Here is a 22,574-nt window from a genome sequence, read left to right as displayed (position 1 = left end):
GGAAGGGACCCATAAGGATCATCAAGTCCAACTCCTGGGTTGGTCTTGGGTTGATTCATTAGAGAGTGTAAAAACTGAGTGGTCTTGCTGACCTCATCTATTTGCAAGATCCTAAATGGGCAATTTCATTTTCACTGGGTGAACTATATGGTGTAAATTTATTTCAGTTCCTAGAACTTTTTTTTCCCCTCTCATTGCCTGTGGAAGAAATGGAGATGTGGTTTGTGGAGAAGACCTTTCTTTTCTTCTTGCAGCTAAAAATAGTTTTGATGGTCTTCATCATTACAGTAGACTGAAGAGTGTGTGGACAGCTAAAGACACGTGTACTCTGCAAAGGCATTGTGCAATGTCAGTTCCCCTGAGGGTAAAAGCAACATTAAAAGCATGTCAACATTTCCTGTCACTGGTTTTAAGTCAACTCACTCAGACGTTTGGATGGTAGACAAGACAGTGTATTATGAAGAAGGGAGAATGTGATAGCTGTCTACAGATGCGGTAAGCCTATGTGGAATTACATTTCTAAGAAATTTTATAGAAGTACTCGTATCGATAAAATCATATCAGTAGGTTTCAGCAGATACAGAGCTTCAATGTGTGATTCCTACACAAATAACTCCATTAACATTTGAGTTTTTATTAGAGGTTGTTTGTTTTTTTTCCTTTTTTTTTGGACAGTGGTCAAAAGTGAACGTCTGTGAAGAGGCTGAAAGCAGGGTGAGCGTATACTGAGAGAAGGCTCCCAGCCTCCTGTTGGTTACTCAGGGACTTTCTGGGCCAGTAGCGGTTTGTGTGTTTACAATCCACACAATGACTTTGCCTCCTGTGAATACAGAAAAGAAAGTCAGTTCTTTCTTTTCTTTCCTGTCAGATCAGATCTCTTGGGGCTGACTGACTTCAGCACCTCTTTGCCTGGGTTATGTCACTTTCGGTCAGTCCTAACAAACAGCAGAAAGCAGTGTTTTTGGCACGGGGAATGCGTGGTGCAAAAGTGTAATTTAGTTCCCAGGAATTGTGATTATCACCTGCTTTCTCAATCCATTAAAAATCCTTTGTGCCAGTTGTCCTTTTGTGGTAAGGTGCCATCTAACTTTCCAAACCTAAGGGGAAGAAAGCAGTTAACTTGTTTTCTTTCTTCTGTGTCAGGGCGGTTAACAATGTGTATATTAAAATATCAGCCACTTACAGATGTCACTTTAAACTGCTATAACTTGTTCATGTGTGTCCGCACCATAAATAGTAAAGTAACTATAAACTGAGTCGCCTAAATACAGTCATCAGGCAGCCTACAAGTGGCTGTTCAAAGTAGTGGGGGAGAGTGAATTGGTCAAGGGCTTTGAAGTCAGACTTTCCCCTAAATCTTTGTGAAGTATGAAAGATTTTTTCCAGAGTTGCAGCAGTTAGCTAGAATTCACGTCTTGTGAAATGCAAGTAGTCTTTACCTGAGGAATAATACAGATAGTTAAATAAAATACATGAATTACTTGTGTCTTATTAAATCCAGATTTTTCTGGGATCCATATTACATATGTACAGAAACGTAAAGGGATGGAGTCCATTGTCAGCTGTGGCACAGGACACGGAGAGCACTTCTGCTTATATTCAGAAAACTATGCATTTTGAGCCTGAGATCACGTAACTATCATTCAAAGCTGTCTAAGCTTCAAAGTTGAAGATTTCAAAAGTCATTCTGTCATACCACAACTTGGGTGACATAAAGGAACCTCTTTGGGGGCTGAAAGTATTACCAGAACAGTATCTCTTGCTGCAAACAGTTGGGTAGCTCAGAATGCCTCCAGACCAAGATTCAAGTGAATTACTGTATATATTGAGGAGTTGTTGTTTTTCAAATACTTTGCAGCTAAGTAATACCTTCATTTAATTAAAAATAATGATTTGATCTTGTCTATACAGTAGGAAATGTTGCTGGGCTTCTGACCTTTTTAGCCTTTCCAATGTGTGTGACTCTTGTCATTATATTCATAAATTTTTGTTTTAAATGTTTGTCATAAATGTTTGTTTTAAGCTTAGCAGGGAGTTCTTGTTAAGCTGCTGGGTATTTCATAGGATATTAGATAATAAAAGCATCTCAAAAGTTAACTTAGAAAATAGGACATAGTTTATTTCTGGAAGTACAGATGATTAGTTGGAGTTGGTGGTAGAAGAAACATTCCTAGTCTTTTAACCGCTACTGCAGATTTGGTGCTTAAGTGAAACATAAATTACATATTCTGAGTTACATAACTTTGCTATTCTTAATGATTTATTGAGCTGCTGTTGATAATCTGTCCCGTTGCTCTGTAAGGGTGATACATGCTTGGTATATGTTACCATGCTGGCATTTATAGTTATTGTAAAACTTCCCTGAGTCAGGAATTAAAGTACCATTAGGCTGCAGATACCAAACATAGGTGTTAGATTAGTGATTTTTAAAAAGTAATTATACGAGTGTTAAGTGTGTTAGTATTCAAAAGAATAGCCTGTGCCTTGCAGGGAGTGCTGAATGTGATTGTTATTTATCAGTAAAATGACATTATTAAGTTTTCACTTCTCTTTTTACTAACAGGAAAACCAGTTAAGGCTGCGTGATGGTAATAACATTGAAAGGCTCAATCTAGATGCTGATGAGAAACTTCGAGAAAATAGTGAGTAGGCTAGGAGATAGTTGACATCGTGTCAGTATTTTGTTGAATAATGGGGCTGTGTTTTGCCACAAAAGAAGTGTGGGGGTAGAAATAGGTTCGAGTAAAAATTGAGTGACATTGCAATGCTGTGCAATACTGCAAAAACCTCAGAGGGTCCAAAAATTCAGGTAACTTTTCCTGTGTATCTTGTCCCTAAGATTTTCCTGTACATAGTTCAGGAAAATGCTTTGCTTTCTCACTTCAGGAAAAGGAAGGTTAGGGACTGTGTATTTTTTTTTTTTAACTTGTATATAGTGATTCAAACTTTTTTGAGTGTTTTCATCTGTGTGCTGAAAGTAAGGTTTAATCTCAAAAGTAAATTTTGGGACTAATTGTTGCTATTCTGTGCACGTTTTGAGATGCTAGCTAGCTCAACAGCAGTTCATTCTTAAAGGAAAATATTAAAGTGTTTGCAGCTAAATTGCACGGATTTTAATAAAGGAAGGTAAATTTAAAGGTTAATTAAACACATTTTTATCTGTTGGTAACGAGTAAATTTAACCTTCATTGAGTTTGTCCGAAATGCTTACATGAAGCTAGGCAGAGAGGTGACTCAGCTCTGCTTTCACTTGTAGTAGTGATTACATTTCTGTTACACCTGGGATTGTCTCTGTTTGATATTTCCGACAAGTTCTAACTGCTCAGCATTTGTAGAGCTTCCTCAATTGCTAGCTGCAGTGACTGGTGACTAACTGCTTGGATTTTAACGAAGTATTAGTGAGACAAAAGAAAAGCTGATGGCCTACTTATGGTTGCTCTGTTGCAGCTGATGAGTGGGAAGGTGCACTGGTCTAAAAGTAAGTAGTTGTGATGAAGCACCAGATGTATCATTCTTAAACTGGACCTGCCCTAGGCTGTGTTGAAATTAACAGTTAAATTTAAGCATGGGAAGTAAAATGCCACAATCTGCAGACAGCAGCTTTTGACCTTGGCTGTTCCTCAGTGAAGGAAGTCTAGTTATATGCTGGATAAGGTTTTCTGTTCATCCGCTGGAGATGCTAATAAGTGAACATTCTTATGAGACTTCATCTCCTGTTCGTTCAGGTGGCTGACTAGTCTTTTTATTAATAATAATTAAAAAAAAAAAGTCATGAGAATGACCTATTGAATGAGTGGAAAAAGATAGTGATGATAGCTGTCGCATCAAGCTGTGTTAGTATGTTTTTATGGCTGGTGAAGGAAAAAGACAAAATACTGTTTAAAATGTGTAGCTTTTCATAACAAGTCTAGGATTTCTTACAAAGAAATCTTCCCTATTTCTTGGGAAGGTATTTGGTTTCTCTTACGCTCAGTTCAGTTTTGGTGGGCTAGGATATTTAATGAAGTTGTTGCATCTTGTTAGGAAAGTGTGCTTTCTGAAATCAGCATTCAGAAAAGATGAGAGTTTTGGTGTAGAAACTTTATGACCCTTCAAAATATGTCAAGCTTGACTTTATCTAGGAACTCCAGATTAGGTACACTCATTAATCAAATCCATTAGGGTTTCACTGAAGATCTTTTTAGAAAGAATTGTATATAAAACTGATAACAGCTGCTGCACTGCTTGGAGGGGGGGTGTGAGTACTAATTTAGTTATGTCTGAGATCCTTCTAGTATATCTCATTCTTCAGAAACTAAGTGTTGAGGTATTTAATCGTGAATAGCTTTTGAAACTTACAAAAATACAAATTGTTTTATGTATTTAGAACACTCAATATATTTTGTCAAAATGTGGAAATACAGATGCTTGGATTTTAAAGGGGGGGAAAAAAAATGCTTTGAAATAAAAATTAAAAAAAAAAAGAATTTGACAACTTGTGGTTCCTTTTTTAATAGATGCAGGTTTTCTGTTGATTTCCCCCCTGCTGTTTAAGGGTCTATTTCTGGTTCCTGCTTCCAGCTGCCAGAATCTTGAAGCCTTTACCACCTCTTGCCAGGAGAAACAGGTGTGGAGTGTGCTTTCTCTGATTCTTGGAACCCATGGCTCCCCCTGCAGTCCTTTTAAGAGAAACTAACGTGCCTAAGATCCTCAGCCATTCCAGCTTTTCTCCTTTCCTTGGGAGAAATGCACTAGGTACAAGAGTTTTGTCTTACCTTGAACCTTCCACACTATTTCTACATATTCAGGATAACTTCATCTCCTGTCTATTGTGTAAGTCAAGAGACTGAAGAGTTTGAATACTCCTCCTTTTCAGAATGCTTGCGGTTTACTGGGTCTGATGTGGTTGCTGTGTATTGCTGAAACGTAGTGGGGAGTCTGGACTCCTGCTTCCTTAAAAAGAAGGCGAAAAGACTGCTGGACGTGATCTCATGATGATAGATTGAAGAGAAGCTGAGAGACTTTTGCGGGGAAGAAATGTCCATAGATATTTTTTTAAGAACTGTGGTTGGGGAGAAAAAAATATTTCAAGCTAATTTTGGCTGTTAAGTGCTGTTCCTCTTTTCAGTTCATCCACAGGTAGTCACTTAATCAAAACTTTAAATACCATATTCTCATCCTTTCTGCAAGGGGGTGCTACTGTTGTCATTGGGAAAATAAGACCTAAAAATCTTTATATGCTTTTTAATTTCAAAAATAAATCTAGTGAATAAATTAGCTAGGTCCTAAGAAGTAATTTAAAAAATATGTAAATAATGTCCATGGAATGTTCTTTGGTCAGTTTGTTCATTAATTTTGTTTTCAGAAGGCAGTTTGTCAGAGGCGTCTCTTTAAATTAAGATGAACTACTTGGTAAAGCACTTTACACTCTCAAATGTCAGGGAAAGCTGAAAATGTATAATCTGACTTTCTAAACTTATTCTAGGATTTTTAGAATGCTAAATCATGTAGCCTTTTCTGACAAAAAAAAAAATCAGAATTTGAAAGTGAAAACGCATATCACTGATCATGAAATAATATTTACCATATGCAGATAAGTGAGAAAATTAGAGGCAGGGTTCTGCAAAAAGAGGCTGTGCAGGATCAGACCTATGGAATAGCCTTGTATAGAGAATCATCGAATGGCTTGGGTTGGAAGGGGCCTTTAAAGATCACCTAGTCCAACCCCTTTGCCGTGGGCAGGGACATCTTTCACTAGATCCAGTTGCTCAAAGCCCTGTCCCTTTGAGTTTGTAAAAATGATCTTGTCAGAAACAGAAAAGCTTGTGTTGCTCATGTTTTGTAATGCTCTAGTACACAAATAAATAATTATCTTTATATAGACATATAAAAGCATACATTCTACGAGGACTTGCAAAATTCAGTGTTGCGAGCCATGTTTGTACAACAACAAATCATTTGTCAGTTTATTAATTAGTATATTTTACAATTAATTGTGTATCTTACATTGCTCTTTGAGTAGGTTAGGTTTTATTTATGTTGTGGTAGTGAAGGAGGGACATGTTACAACGTTGTCAGACTATTTTCTTGTGTATGCATCAGTCATATGTTGTCTTGTGTTACGGGAGATCTGAAGCCCAAACGTTGAGCTTTATTCATGTAAAATCTATTCTCTGCCTCAGACCTTTCTTTATTCTGAGCTCTCAGTCTTACAGCATGGTAGAAGGTTTCTAAGCCTGCAGTAGCTGCTTGCTACCCGTAGGCAGTAATCTAAAAAAGGACATACTATGGCCCTGCTACAGTCATTGCTGAAGAGTAATGTGGGAAGAAATATGGAATAGTTTACTTTTTCTCTTTTTTGGTGGTTTTGTTTTTGGATATTTTTTTATTACTTAACTACTTCCTAAGACTTTTCTTAGACCTTTCCATACTGGAGTGGCAACTCCTTCTGGGTTGGTAACTTAGTAGTGTTTTCTTCTTTCTGTTACCTCTCAACATTAAACTGTTCTTGTGTTGGTAAGATCCACCAGGAAATTCAGATTGGAAGGGACTTCAGGAGGGCTCTAGTTTAACCTCCTGATCAAAGCATGGTCAGCTGTGAGGTCAGACCAGTTCACAAGGGATTTTATGTAATCTGTCCTTGAAAACCTTGAAACATGGAGACTGCAGAACTTCTCAGGAGAACCTCTTCCACTTCTTGACTGTCTTTATGGTGAAGACAAGTCTTCTCATATCCAGTCTGGACTTCTCTTGTTCCAACTTTTGCTTGTTCCCCCAGGCCCACTGCAGTGAGCCTGGCTCCTTGCTGACGTCCTTGTAGGTGCAGGCGGGTTGCTGTTAGGTCTCCCCGAAGCTGTCCTTGAGCTGAGCAAGCCCAGGTCCCTCAGCTTCTCCTCACAGGGCAAATACTGCAGCCCCTGAGCATCTTGCTGGTCTCTGCTGCAGACGCTGGTCCACTTCATGGATGTGTTTCTTGTGTTTTCTTGGGGGGCCCAAAACTAGGTGCATTATTCCAGATATGGTCTACTGAGCACTGAGTAGAGGGAATAATCAGTTCCTTCATCTACTGGCAAGGCTCTTACCAGTAAAGCCTGGGATACTGTTGGCTTCTCCTGTCAGGGCATGCTGCCGGCTCGTGATCCAGTTGCCATCTGCCAAGGCCTTTTCCACAGAGCTGCTTCCTAGCCAGTCATTCCCCAGCCTGTGTCATTGGCAGGGCCTCTCAGGTCTGGGGCTTTGCAGTTGTCCTTTCTGAATTCATAGGTCCTCTAGGTCCGTTCCTCTAGCCTGTCTAGGTCCCTCTGAATGGCAGCCCTGCCCTTGGGAATGTTGACTGGACCTGTCCACGCTAGTTGGCATTATCTTAAAAACTCAAGCAGAGTACACCGTATTGGTCCTTCAAGCCATTGATGAAGATGTTCAATGGACAAGTTCTAGGACAGACCCATGCAGCATCCCACGTTTTAACAGCATCCAGGTAGCGTGCAACCAGTAAGTATTACCCCGAGACTGACCACCCAGCTGTTTTCTTACCAGCCCAGTTGTTCATTCTAGTTCCCTGACACTCAATTCTTAAAGTGACCATGTCTTGAGGCATTCCATTGCGTTTTTTTTCGCAGTGAAAACCTACAAATTAATCTTTATTTTGTGAATTCAACGGTTTCCACATTCATGATTTTTTTTCTTGCTTTGTGACTAATTTTCTTTGTGAACTTCTTGAGAAACTTTGCCATTGCCTTTCTCTAAGTTACAAGCTAAGCTCTTTTTTCTTCTTTTTCTTCCTTTTCTTTTTTAATAATGTAGGCTTTAGTCATTTCAGATAGTTTTACCTGCTGTCTGAAGTGAATTAAACTGATTAACATTTTGGTAGATGGTAGATTAATTTTTTGAAGTTGCTTTGAAACAGATTGTGTCTAGACCTACGAGAATGTTATTTTTAACCCAGGGTATTTGTAGTTCTTGTTTGCTTACTTTTCCTCTTTATAATGGTAATTTTGATAGATATGCATACTAGATAACAATGTGCCTGAAGAGCTATGCCACTAGCATTTAAAATTCATAGTAAAGCAACAGTTTTATTGACAACACCTTGGCAATTGCCTTGTCTTGGTGACCTACTAGATGTTCCAGTTCTCATCCAGATTCCTTGTTTATGATCTAATAAAATAAATTCCCATTCCTTTCCAAATCTTTGTTGGTTTTAAAGTCTTTCTAGTTTTATACTTGATCTTTTACAATCTCTCCTCTTCTACAGCTTCATTAAACTGAATTTCTATTTTATATGGGAATCTCGTTAGTTTAGCATTATACATGCTGTATGCAATTCTTCTTTACTCGCAAACATTATATTTCATATTTTCTTCCTGGTACTAGCCACAAACTGTTCCTTTGCTTACCATTCATGTGAATTGTGCTTGTCTCATACCAGCAAGAGGCTTTCCTCAACCCACCTGAACACAGAGTAAACAAGCTAAAATTTAGGTTGTATAGGAATAACCCTTAAACATTTACTCTCACTCAATAGAACCATGTTGTTTTATGATGTGGCCACAAATCTGTAGCTATTTTACCAGTTGTCCTACTTTTTTTTTTTTTTAATCATCTACAACAATACAATTAGTGGAATACCTTTCCCTTCCACCTGGCAGTTTGAGTGCAGATGTTAGAGCTCCTGAGAAGCAGACATAGACCAAAGTACAAGCAGATTTTAATGTGTTTGATATGGTGAGACTAAATGCGTAAAAGTGCGAGTTGCTCAGGGAATGGAAATGCAAAATTCTTTTGCTTTCAAACTTTTGCTTTTAAATAAAATACTGTTTTGACTCTGGATCACATTGGGTACATGCTCACAAATGTGAAATTACCTCATATACTTACTTGATTGACTCTGTCTTCTGGATCTCATTACCAGCTTATAGCCTCTCAGTATGTTTGTGATTTTGCTTAGGGCTGTGTCCGCACAGGCAAATAACATTATTTCTGTTAGCCCTGTTAGATGTCAGTGTGCACATAACGTTTTTTGTCAGTATTTTTGACCTGTCAACGGGATCAAGGTAGAAATGAGTCAAGTTGCCTCTTCTTTGGGAAGGGACACAAGGGAAAGGCTGAGGAAGTGGTTGGTTGGTTTGTGTTGTTGTGTAGGTTTTGTTTGGTTTTGTTTCCCTCCTTAAATGAATAACTAGAATGTTATCTTTTCTGATAGAATAGTGTACTCTACTTTCCATTCCCAAATGTAGGGGGTCATGGATTTGTGTGTGATGATGATTTATTTGCTCTATTTGTTGTATGGCTTGTTGAACATCTCAGTGTGGCCTGATTGCTGACTTCATGCAAAGTAGAGCATTGCTAACTGTATGCCTGGGTGTTCGTGTAAAATACTAAGTGCATGTGTTGAATTTTTGTAGAAAGAGAATATTCTGCTACCTTTGCAAAAACTTCTGGCTGAATGAAGTAATTAAATGAAGCGTGCATAATTAATGATCAAATATAATATAATTCCCCTTTCTGGCCAACGAAATTACTGAAAATGTATGCTAAAACTGTATTTAAAAAGCAAACAATTAAGCAGAAAGCTTCCTTAGTGCCCTTGGAATCTTTTATCATGTGAGCCAAAGGAAATGCCTACCTTATGTTGTCATTGGAACAGCATTTATTTGAGGTTCCCTTAGGCCTCTTTTTTTTTTTTTTTAACCCTACTAAGCTGTGCGTGTGCAGTGAAAGTCCTTCAAATAAAGTTGTTTTTCACAAATAATACACAGCTTTTACAGCAGTTTCTATCTCTAGTTAATAAAGTTTTTAAAAATCTTTTTTTTGAGAGATATCTTCATAGACAAATACAACTTTTTTAAAAATTCCTATTTCATACCTACATAAAGAGGAGGCGCGGTAGAAGTCATACTTATTCAGAATAATGAAGGAAGCCCATAACAGAGCAAGATTTAGAACATAGATACCCTGACTGATAAGTCTCCTGCGATAGCCATTAGATCGTTCTTCTTCCCTTCTAAGATTTTCTGAGAACTGTGCTATAAAATGATACCATAGCAATGGGGATGGAGATGTACATATGTTGCTAAGAAACTACATGGTCTGTTCTGGACCAGTCGCTCTGATAAAGTGGCTGCCTTAAGTTGTTGCATATGGAAAAGGGCCACTTTAGGTGATGTGCGTTTTGCTCCACCAATTTCTGACCTGCAATGCTTGCCTTTGCAGATGGAACATGAGGATTTTGTAATGGAGGGGCATGGCAAGACTCCACCTCCTGGTGAAGAAAACAAACAGTGAGTCACACGTTTATTTGAAAAGGGCCTTACCATAGTAAATGGTGTGAAGCACTCTTGTTTTAATGTGCTGGAAACATTGGTTGTTCGTTTGGTGCTCGCCCTTTTGGTTCATTAAATATCCCTATTTAATAGTGGATGGTGGCTGTTAAAAATAAATAGAAATAAATCAGGATGTTGACTTGCCTTAAATTTAAAAGCATAGAAGTACGCTTTGCAATTTCAGAAGATAAATCAGAATTTGTTGTGAACGGGATAATCGTTCTGGAAGCTTAGCGCTGAGGCAGTGAGTTCCATTTTTTATTTTTAAAGTGAAAATTTGTATGTGAAACTTTTATACGTTTCTTCTTCGGTGAAGTAATCTGAAATATGATAGAACCAGGGTCACCTTCTTGGTGTGCATATGGTAGATTAGTCCTCTTTGAAATATGAGCCTTCTTTAAAATGTGTTTTAATAAAGGAACTGAAATTGTAAACAAAATGGTCTTTCAAGGATGAACAATTTAAGATGCTAGTACTTAGTGCTTTAGGGGTAAAAGCTTGATCAGAGGAAAAAAAAAAAAGACATTTCCATCAGTAAGAGGCATGGAGGAAACAGCTTTTGCTAATAGGACTTCAGACTGAAATCCAGTAGCAGAAGAGCAGAGCTCTGTCCTAAAGGTGTGTAGCAGCGATGGCTGTCTTCTGTATTCTTCTCTTGAGCTAATGCAATGATAATACAATGGTATCACAGCTAAATGATTTACCTGACCTACCTTACGGAGCAAGCAAGAAAGTGGTCTTTGGGAAATCCACAGCACAAATCTTTTTTTTTTTTCCCCTGTGCCTAACTGGATGCCTCTTCATGAAAAGGAATTCTGTTGTCTCTTCGATCAGCAGTATACTTGGTGCAGAAAGGTTGGGATTCAGCTTGAGGTGGTGGCCTTCCTTACCTTTCAGATAAGCTAACAACTGTACGTTCGCTGCCTCTGCGACAGTGAGAAAATGTTTCTGAGGTAGCCAAGATGAGCTCAGGGAAGTTCTAGTGCTGAGCATGCACATTTTTTTCCATCATGGAAGTGAGCCAAACTTCTCAAAGTAATTGCTGCTATTTCTTTCTATTCAGACTGCCCAACTTGCTGTGGTACCAAGAGGTACAAAGCTTGTTGAAGTAGAAACTTTCAGAAAGTTCCAGAAGGAAATCAGAGTCCAAATAAAACATAGGAGTTAGATTTCTGTTCTTCTGAATTGCTTATTTTGGTTTATAGTAGTATAATGAAACACATTATTAGAGTGAATATATGGGGGATGTCGTCTTGGATTTATCCTGGCCTTTTGTTTGCTGTCTTATTTTAGGTGCACGTGGAAGCTACAGCTAGTTTACAGTTGACCTGATTTCTAATTAGAGCTTTTCAAGTGCCTTACAATCTCCCTCTTCTCCAAAACTATGGTTACTGGAAAGAGAATGAGATCAGCAATAGGCAGGAGGTATTTTATTTTTAAAGCTAATAAATTTGTGGTTTGTGTATCAAACAATAATTTGATAAAAAGCTGAAAGTGCAATTTCAGTAATGCAACTAAGAGATTAAGATAATTATTTTGTGCAATTGTAGTGTAATGCCAGGAATATTCCGTTGTGGGTATTGCTCTTCAGTTTTAGTTGGTCACTTGAATCTTTTACTATGCACAATCTCAAATTTTCATCTACCTAACAAAATCGTCTGCTTATATAGAGCTTAAAAGTTTTAAGTGACATTGTTCTGGCATCGAGGATAAACAGATGATAATCACAAAAAGGACCAGTAACGTATAACCTTAATTTATTTCAAAAAGGCTGCATTGTCTTCACATCTTTTTTTGTACAGACTTCAAAAGGAAAACAAAAATCTGAAATTGCCTCTTCGTAATATTACTTCCATTGGGCGTTATCTGGGCGTTGTGGAGCAAGCCTAGTGAAGAGGGCCACAGACTGGCTGGAACATCTGGCAAATGAGGAGAATTTGAGAGAGCTGGGAGTGCTCAATTTAGAGATGAGAAGGGTTGGGGCTGGGCAAACTTACCCATGTGTGTAGGTACCTGATGAGGGGTGGAAGGAAGGCTTGAGCCAAACTCTTCAGAGCAGTGTCAGCGGGCCAACCGCACAAACTGAAATACAGAAAATTCCACTCAAACGTAAGAGGGAAAATAAAAAACTTTTTTTTAAACTGTTGGGGGTGGTCAAGCAATGGAACAGTTTGCCCAAAGAGGTTGTGCCTTCTTCATGCTGTAAGATACTCAAAACCCACCTGGACACAACCCTGAGCAACCTGCTGTAGTTAACCCTGCTTTGAGCAAGGGGGTGGGATTAATGATCTCCAGAGATCCCTTCCATCCTCAACATTTCTGTGATTCGGTGTATGTGTGTGTTTACTGTTGTCTTCCTGTTTGATTTGAATTAAAATTAGAGCTTGTTAATGAAAAGATAGTAAGTTTGCATGCAGAATCAGATGTTCGATACAGAAGATGTGTCCTTCCCTTTCCAGCTGTTCGTTGCACTTCCTAGAGTTTACTCCCTCTGCAGCTATGCAGATTTTTTTTGTTTTTTTGAGTACTTCTAATTTGCTTTTCTGAAAAGTTGCCCTTGTTAATTTAATTGCCTTTCATACATACCTTGATCTGGATAAGTGTACTGCCATGGCATTTGGAAGATAAGGTTTCACCAACTGACCTGTGAGGGAGCTAACTTGCACCAGAGTGCTGGAGCAGTCAGCAAGTGTTAACCTTAGGCAAACCCAGCAATTTCTTAATATGTAACTGCGTTCCAGGGGACTCAAATAAGGTTTGAATGTGCAATGAAAAAAAAAAAAATACTTCTGAGAGACTTCCAGTGGAAGTAGTAGCTCTTGCCTAGCCTTGGTCTCATCTGAAATGTCATCTGCAAAAGTACAGCTGCATAATGGATTACAAAGAGCCAGCACCCACAGACAACTTCTGGCACTGTGTTTCTGAAATGCAACAGAGTATTTCAGCTCAGTATGACTTGGGTAAAAACTTGGTATTTTAAGTGTACCTTCTGGTATTTAAAAAGTGGTTTAATTGCAAAAACTTTTGCTGTTTGGAATGGTTCTCTCAAGCAAACCTATTGTAGGCTTGTAGCATTTCAAGATTTTTTGGTTAAAATGTGGATAATAACTGAACTCTTGTCTGCTAGTATCTGTCAGCTTTGTGGGGAGGAATTCTTCTTTTAGATGGTGCATGAGGTCTTCAAGCTGGTCATTTACAACATAAATATAAGTAATTTCACTTGAAGCTATTTATGAAGTTAACCATTCAAAATCCTTTGTACAAATGAAATATGGAATGGGCATTCTTGTCTCAAGTCCTGTGAAAGATTCGCAGTTCATGCACGGTGCCAGTGTCATATGACTGGCATGTTGTGCAGCAGTGAGGGCTGCACCTTACTCTGAAACCTCTGCATGGACTCGTGCAGAGGCCTGAGGCTGATGATGGCCACCATGGACTGTGCAGTGCATTTGAGAAATTGTTAGTTTGCAGGTTTGAAGTAATAGATCACACCTGGATCTATTAGTGAAAGGGAAGTAAGAAACAAACAAACTCATTTTGTAACAAAAAAAATAAATGTTTGACTGACACATTGGAGAGGGCTGCTGGAGGCAACAGCTATTCAGACAAAAAAGGGAGCCAAGTTTATACATTTATTTGCAAGGTAGGCCAAGCTATTACCACTGTCTGATGCACCTCAGTTGGCTATTCCCTACCTGCTGTTTTATAGAGGTGTTTTCAACTACCTAAGTAATTTGTACATCTGGAAGTGATTCACGCTGCAAGAAGGATAGCAAAAGAAGATCATCATTTACTAAGTATCATTGATTAGCCATATGGGATAGCCTCTTCCCTGGCTTGACAGGTTTATGTGGATTCTGAGGCAACAAAACTGCAGTCATGCCAGAAAAGAGATTGCAGCTGTGAAGATCACAAAATTATTGTTTTAAATTTGGTCATGCTCTTTTAAATCCTTTTTTAAGACTTGAGAAGAAATATTCAATGTCTTTCTGGATTTACATCACACTGTAATTTAAAGAAGGCTATACATAAAATCATATAGTCTGGAAAGGGGAATTGTAGACTAATAAAGTAATTTAGGTTGGAAAGGACCTCCGAAAGTCATCTTATCCAATCCTATGGTTAAAGGAGAGGGGGATTTGAAGGTTAGATCTAACTTCACAATTACATCTGGCTGCTCAGGATTGTTCTAGAGCATTTCTGGGCAATTTCCTGCAGTGTTCAATCACTCTCAATAATCCTAATATTCAGTGGGAATTTCTCTTGTTGCAATTAGTCTGTTGCCTTTCATCCTTCCATTATGCACGTCTGAAAGTCCGGCTCAGTCTTTACTAAAACTTAATCTCTACCTTTGTTTACTAAGCAGAAGGATCTCCCTGTGGCCCACTTGCTTCGATTGTCTTAAGACAAAGCAAGTGCTATCAGCCTTTCTTTGTAAGTCAAATTAAGGAACCAGTTAATAGGCCTGTCTTCCTTCATTTTCAGTAACCTACCATTATTATGTGCCTCGCTGTCACGGTAGCATAAATCAACTAATATTACTCTTTTATACTGATGCTGAAAACTATAGAAAGTCTTCAGTGGTATATCCTGAAGCTAACAGGTTTGGCTGCTGGGAATGCCCGATGTTACAAAGTATGGCAGTGTTCTTGTGAAGGGTCTCTTTAATGTTAAATTTCCAAGAAGGCCCATAGCCACAGAATCTCTCTCTGTAGCATGAAATCGTGTTCTTAGCAAATTTAAAGTAAACTGTAGCTAAGTACTTGCATAACAGGGTTTTTGTTTGTTGTTTTAAGGACACTCCTTACTACGAAAGGTATTGAGATTTGTCTGTAGTATCTCCACACCTTTTTAATTTACTGACAGTGCCAGCCAAAACAGAAGATTTTGGAAGTATTCATGCTAATATTGTTAAAGTAACCTCCAAATCCTAATTCAGATTATCAACCCAATTTGGGATACCTAATTTGGATGTCAGCTCAAATTCTGTTGAAATTCATGGTAAATTATGCCCTTCCTTGGAAACATCAACGCTTATGTTCAAAATTAAAGGTTGTAGCTATTTTTTCTGTGTCTGCGTAGAACAAGTAGCCCATTAGATAAATCCTCTACAAAACTGCATGTCGTTCCCCCCCCCCCCCCCCCCCCAAAAAAAGTCCTTTGTCCAACGTCCAAACAAGGCACCGCTGAGACATGCACTATGTATGTAGTGGCCATACTAGACATTTTTGTCACAGGGTGTTGTGGTTCTGTTAATGTATAAGAACATGCTTCAGTTCTGGTAATAATTCAGACTAGTTCTGGTGTTGGCATACGAGTGGGAGAATTTTGACTTGGACTGTTTTTTTCTTTTACATCCTTGGAAATGTGAAAGGATATGGGAGGGCAGGAGACCACAAAACTAGCACTTGAGGTAAAAATTGAATATCTAGGTGAGGATTCAGGAATACTTTCATCAGCTACATACTGTACAAGTGTTCGTACTCTGCGATGGTGTGGCGGGACAAGTTTGTGTTTGAAGGCGACTCTACCTGTGTGTGTAAGGGAGGGGCCCGAGGCACAGAAAACCATTGCCCCTTGTTGTGCAATTGAGTGGGTAGTAATGGATGAGGCAGCAGTGAACTCTAGCTGGAGAGCAGCTGTGTTTTAGCCAGAAGACCAGTAAGTCAATAATGTTGAAAAAGCTGGCTTGCACTTCTTAAAATACAGTACTTCAGACCAAAATAACTACAAAAATATGCAGAATATACTTAAGACTTCAGCACTTTAAATGCTAAGGGTTCCATCAATTCTCTTCCATGTTTTATCAGTTAGTGCTATACTTATTATTTTTTTTTTTAACTTTTCTTGTGCTTAAAGGTATTCACAGGAAAACTCTAGTCTGAGTATTCTATGCAAAAATCATTAAAAATCAGACATTCACTTCTGCAAGCTAGTCTTGAAAATGCTGGAAAATGTTTTCAATTGTAATTTCATTTTTTTAAAGTTACCCAGATTCACCTACTCACTCATTTTTCTTTCAAACCTTGTATTAAGAGGCAGCAAAGCATACAGCATTGTGTCTTACTTTGTCATGAACAAATACTGGCTTTTCATGTACCTCAGCTAACCTACGCCATTAGTATGCTGTCATTTAGCAAGTATCTTTTTAATATGTGGAAAAGCAGAAGCTAGATGACTTGAGGAAAAAGAAGACAACATATAAGATCACACGTCAAACGTCACTCTGGAGGTAAAGTTCCCACTTACTATCCACCTGTGTTTAACCTACACACTGCTGAATATGGAGAGAGGAAAAGATTTGTGGACAGTATGCATTCTACATTTGAATAGTATGACACTTCTTTTCCCTGGGATTTTACAGTGTTTTCTTCCAGATGTCTTCTGGTAAGACCAGGCTAGTTTGTTGTTTTTTCCACGATCTGTATTTGTGCTGCGTAGGAAGTTCACAAAAGCTGCTTCTGAACTCTGCAGTCTAATCTGATCAAGAGACTTCATATTTATTGTCTTCCCAAACCAAGAAAAAAAAGTATATTTCGTGTTCCAGTTTGCTGATATTTATAAATACGGTATTGCAAAACATCCAGAGTAGATAGTGTCACATATTCCCAGTTTAATTAATAATTTAGTAGTAATTCTAATTGCTAACAAAAACTTACTGTACAGTTTACTGTACTTCGAAGCAGAGAGTAATTGTATACTGACTAAATTCCTAAAATCCCAGAGCCTCTTTATTTGAGAGACAAACTCCACCCCTGGCTCTCCAGTCCCTTTTCAGGAAGTAAACTAGCTACGGACACTATTAAGATCAGGTTAATTGTCCAAGAAGTCTTTTTTGGTTTGGTTGACTAGTGGATGTTCCCCACCACCCCTTTCCTAGGCTGATGCTTCCTCAGAAGCTGCCTGAGGTAACTGCCTTCTGATGCATCATTTATAGGGATGGCTGGAAATTGCTCTCTTTTCAGCTTTCCCTTGCTACTTAGATAGAAACTGACGGGGGGGCGTCTTACATAGGAGAGAGATGAGTTGCTTACAAGTTGATCTGTTAACGTTCTTATGTTTAGAAATTTAGATAAAACAGACAAACAATACAAATATAAACAAACCTATTTAGATCTGTTTGTTTCTATGTTGCCCTTCTCAAGCACGTACTTGTGATGTAGAAACGTAAAAGGTGTGATGTCTGTATTAAATATATACATTAAATGTTATATAGAATGCTGTAAGTCCACAGTGCTCCTTAAATGTTCCATTTGTGATTTGTCTCCCACCTTGATGTGGAAGAACACATACTACAAAGTTAGTTCCTGAGATTGGAAGGAAATGCAGTTTAAAGAAACTGTTCTACCTTTTTGCCTTTGTACTGCTATTTCCTTGAGGACAATTTGATTTCTTCCTTCTTCTCCCCACCTTTGCTCCTCTTAGTATAACTTTGTACATTTTGATAAGAATAAAACTTCCAGTGCTATCCTATAAGTGCATGTCTTCCAGGGATTTCCTCTTCAAAGCAAGTATTTAGAAGTTACTTAAACAAAACTAGTATTTTCCATCGATAAATGGAATGTATTTCTGGTTAGTGTATCTTTTTTTTGAAACGCTTTCTGAATGAGAAAATTTTGTCCTCCAATTTATGTTTGTAAAATGGAAGGAGGAAAAACGAGGAATTCTGCTTTTCAGTTACGATTTTTCAATAGGCTTGTCATTGAACTGATACACAAAGTAAAGAGGCAAAAGTCTTTCTGCTTGTAGAGGTGTTTACTGCTGAGGAAAAAGTGTCTTAGTATCTAAACAAGAACTAGTATTAGCTGAAAAGTTGGTGATCACTCAAGCTGCTTGGATTGACTTCTTAATCAACAGTAAAGATGTAAAACTTGAATATAACCTCTTGTGATTGAATTTATTAGTGATGAAGCTTACTGCAAATTGTCTTGGTTTTGAAAAGAAATTTGAAGTTTTTTTTCAGTGGGAAGAATGTTTTTAATCAAAATAGAAACTGGAATAACTTTGTACTTGTTCTTTAAAATGTAGTATGCCCTGCTGCAAGAGTTTGCTATACAGGTAATAGCAACAGATTTAAAGAACAGCAAGGAAAATTTATTTAAGTGACAAGGGTAATTCTGAGTCTTGTCTAAATTAGTGTTTTTTCTATATTACTAATGTAAAAGTGTAGTTTAGAAAAAATTCTGTGGTATCTACACCAAGCTGGTGCCACATGGTTTTGCTAAGGATTCTCTTTCTGGATTGTTAAGAGGAAGCCAGTGGCATGATAAATGTGTATGAATTAGTCCCCAGATTTGCTTTTTTAATTTTAAATTCTCTCCAAAGAATAAATACATTCTTCAAGACTTCTGTATTCTTTCCGTGGACACCCAGATGAAAAGTTGAATATTCATTTCAAGCAGATGGAGAGGGCAAGGGGAAGAAGACTAATGGCTCTATGTTACGTTAGGGTTTGTGCTCTCTTGTTGTTTCCTGGGTCCAGAAAATAGAAATCTTGGTGACTATCTGCTATGGCTTCCAGATGACAGAAGTTAAAGGACAAAAAACATAAATGATCTTAAAGTCCTAGAATGTGGTTGCAAGTTGTTGATCTCATCCAGACCCGTCAGGAAGTGACCATCCATTATTGTAAAATATGGGGTTCTTTATTTCTCCATGTAGAAGATAGGGCATGCATTGTATGATTTAAAATACTGCTGTCTGTGGTCAGCATGGTATGAATTGAAAACTTGTTTACGGAGATATTTTGGAGCTCCTAAACTGCATCCCCTGGCATGCTGTGATCAGGAAAGCTGGTATAATTTCTTTTACTTCTGCCTTGATAGATCTGCTGAACTCTTTGCACTTCATCAACTTAGTTATATTTGGGGATCGTACTGGTTTGAGTTAGGTTAACGCATGCATCTGAGCATTTGACAGCAGTACAGCTTTTAGAATTTTCTGCATGGATAGTTAGCTGTTCCTTTTTTGACTTTTCAAACTCAAGGGCTGTACATGAAGGCAAATTATTTAGGGAAGATGTTCAGCCCACTTTATTATTCTTTTTATTTTCTTTAACATACCGTATTATGGTTCCTTTAATGAGAACAAAGGCAAGTGGGTTGGTGCCAGCTCCAACCAAGATGCCAGAAATTCCTTTGCTCAGAGGTTTCCGGGCCAGTGACTGAACTCCCCACACTAAAATTAAAGAAAAGTTAGAACAATTTGCAGAGAGGTACTGGTCCATGTCACCATAGATAAATAATAGTTATACACAAAAAGCTAAGTGCAGAATAGTTTCCTTTTAGGTGCAGAGGAAAAGAAAAGGGGGGGGGGATTGAATAAGACCATCACTTTCAGACTATCTTGCTTCTCTTTCATGAGACCTCGCATAAATATTTGTGAGAAATCTGCTTTACATGGAGAGACTAAACCAAAGTGAATAGGATATATTGAATTTCAGTAGAGGCGGGTCTGAAGGTTCCATACAAGGAAGGGGGTCTTGTTGCGGTAGGGTTTATAGACACGAAAGATAAGTTTTTTTTCCTTAAATATTCCAGTCTTAATGCTTGATGGTAGTTGTTTAAATTTGTTTAAAGCTTCTAGCCTTAAACAGTGGGGAGGGAAGGATTTAACCAATGAGGTTATTACTCCTTTTGAAATGCAGCAGAACAGCTATTGTTGACGGAAGGTCAGTTGAATCAATCCTCTAACTGGCATGGTAATTCACATGTCATAAACAACCATAAGAAAGCAACAGCTTGCTGTACATATGGGTGGAGTAATTTACTATTTCCATGCACGTGTTAATACTGGGGAAAAAAAAAGTATTGTCTTTTCACTGTCATAGATAGGATTGGATAAAACTGATAAACTTTTCATATTTCACGGATATCTTGACAGTTTGTAGGATTTTAAAAGCCAAAGATGGAAACCCATTAGAAAAGGATTATAGTCTCCGAAAGCGAGAAGCTTCTGAAATGGTAATACAGGAGCAGGTTAATGAAGTGATAAACTGTAAGAATACTGATCTGCAGAAGTTCTCTTGCATATTGTTTTAGTACGGACTACTCTCATAATTTGCAGGGATATATGTATAAATGATTTCTGCAATTTTTAAAAAACTCATTCAGCGTTTAGAAGGGGACTTGACTGAACAGGAGAAGGTTTTGGAAGGCCGATTGTTTTGTTTCCTGCAGTTAAGTCTCATCCGATCGCTTTCTGTGTATATCTTTCCCAGTAAGTTTTCAGTGTCTTGTCCAGTTTTGTTCAAGTGAAGCATTAGAGTAGGAAATGACAGGCTACTTACGACTGCCAGTATGTTAAACATCAGGCTGCCTGGAAGAGAGAGCAAAATTAATTTTCCACTAAAAGAAGGGCTTCAGGATAAAACAAAATCTTTTCTGTTTACAACAGTGGATAGCTAATCATCATATGTGCTTTGGGATTAGCTGCAGCATATGCTATCTTCTGCCCAGGCTGGGAGGGTGCAAAACAATTATAGGAAGAGATCTGCATGGGACTTGTGTACTGGCAGGGCCTTGGCATCAAAGGAGAGCTGGCTGTGCAGGATGCTGGGATTAGCGGGACAGAGTAGAGATTCGGTGGTGTGTGACAGAGATGCATAGGAAATGAGCTTTTAGTCCCATTGTTCGTGGAACAACTTTGTTACAAGGAAGATAGAAGGCTTTATCTTTCTCCACTTTGGAAAGGGCATTTGAGGAGATTGAAGGCATAGCGATGGATTATTTATAGGCCGCACAGCTAGGGAAAAGTATTGTGGCAGATTGAGGAAAAAATTAGGTGGAAAAGTGGGTGTTCGCTAAGTTCTGTGAATGAAGTTTTCCTTCCGAGTTATCTTTCTGTGAACGCTTCATCAATGTATAGATTCAAAACTTTGTCTTGGCCTTGAACGCATAAATAGTTCTTAAATTTAATGTGCTATGAACTATTCGGGTCTCACACTCTTTTCGTCCCTGGCAAGATACGAGAACTGAGTTCTACTGAGTCTCCAGACCACTGTCACAACATAAACTCTGAATACTAATGGTGTATATATACTCCGTTCCTAAAATGTGTTGATAAGTGCCTTTGCAAAAGCGGTTGTAACCTTTTCAGAATTTGTGCAAACTTTTCCTGTGTCAGTCGCTTTTCGTCATGGTGTTTTTCTCTGTAGAAAGAATTTACATTATACTTTGGCTACTATAGTTTAAAAAAAATAAATCCTGCTAACTCTCTTTTCACAGTTCTGCAGCATCAGATGTCTCACTGCTCACTAAAGGGGGGGAAGGGGAGATAATATAGTTTTCCTTAGGAATGAGAATTTTGTCCTTGAAGAATGCTCTGACACTTCAAAGTCTGAACTCCTACAGAGGGGAGGCTATCTCTCTTGAACAATGGCTTAATGTGCAGTTGCTTTGAAGACTTCAAAAAGAAAAAAAAAGTTGATAGTTGATACAGCCAGATTTAGCTATCGCCTTCACTTTTCAGAAGTGGTAGGCATTCAGCATCTCTGTTTGAAGAAAACAACTTAAACGTTTTAACTGTCCCTTATCTAGACCTGAGCAACTAGGAACTTGGCACAGGCATCTACCAAGTCGAGGAAGCAAGATGCTTTGAAACCCAGATTTTAACCTAACGTTTGTAATTGTTCTCTTGAAATTAATAATTTTTAGAGCACACAAGGAATAGTTAAGACTCATAATTCTGTTCCATAATTTAAGTGTTTCTCTGCTGTTTATTATTAGACATCATGCAACTATATGCATGCATGTCCCCACGCTAGGATTTATGTTTTTAACTTCATCTCAGGAAGGACAAACCCTGTTAACGTGATGTGGTAAACTAGCTGGAGTTTGTGCTCGCTAGGACGGTAATCCAGGTCATTTGGTCCACTGGTGACTGGTTGGGGAGCTGGGGAGGAATCGGCCTCCAATCATCCTGACTCCATTACCCCACCAGCCTTCTGGGGTCGGTCTGTGGGAATCTAACTGACGGGATAGAGGAAATCTAACTGCAGTGGGATAGAGGACATGTAGGCTTCAGTTCACTTCAGGATTTGTCTTTTTGCCTCTGATACTCTAGGAAGCACATTTTTCACCAGCAAAAAAAAAAATGACAGTTGGCGAGAAGGCATCTGTACTATGAGAAACTTGTTAATATTTGAGGTTTCTGTGGAGGAATTATGTCCGGCGGAGCCAAGTTGACTTTTTCACTCCCATAGCATCAGCTATGAAGAACGTACTAGGGGAAAAAATAAGTGTTAAATTTGTTGCCACAGGTAATACGGGCATT

At 38.3% G+C, this 22,574-nt stretch overlaps 1 protein-coding gene across 19 annotated transcripts in view; it reads left to right on the top strand.

The window, feature by feature from the left end:
• Positions 1-22,574, top strand: part of TNRC6B (trinucleotide repeat containing adaptor 6B) — a 144,991-nt gene that overhangs the window by 31,398 nt on the left and 91,019 nt on the right. For 16 of the 19 annotated variants that reach the window (XM_050709597.1, XM_050709636.1, XM_050709619.1 and 13 more), the window contains exon 4: positions 10,192-10,259. The exons of the other annotated variants lie outside the window; for them this stretch is intronic. In XM_050709597.1, coding sequence (XP_050565554.1) covers positions 10,192-10,259 — 68 coding nt within the window. The remainder of the gene's footprint in view (positions 1-10,191; positions 10,260-22,574) is intronic. 19 annotated transcript variants of the gene reach the window in all.

The sequence above is a fragment of the Cygnus atratus genome, chromosome 1 (assembly GCF_013377495.2).
Source record: "Cygnus atratus isolate AKBS03 ecotype Queensland, Australia chromosome 1, CAtr_DNAZoo_HiC_assembly, whole genome shotgun sequence".
NCBI classification, from domain to species: Eukaryota; Metazoa; Chordata; class Aves; order Anseriformes; family Anatidae; genus Cygnus; species Cygnus atratus.
The sequence above is the reverse complement of the archived record's forward strand: the minus strand, read 5'-3'. Positions and strand labels throughout refer to the sequence as shown.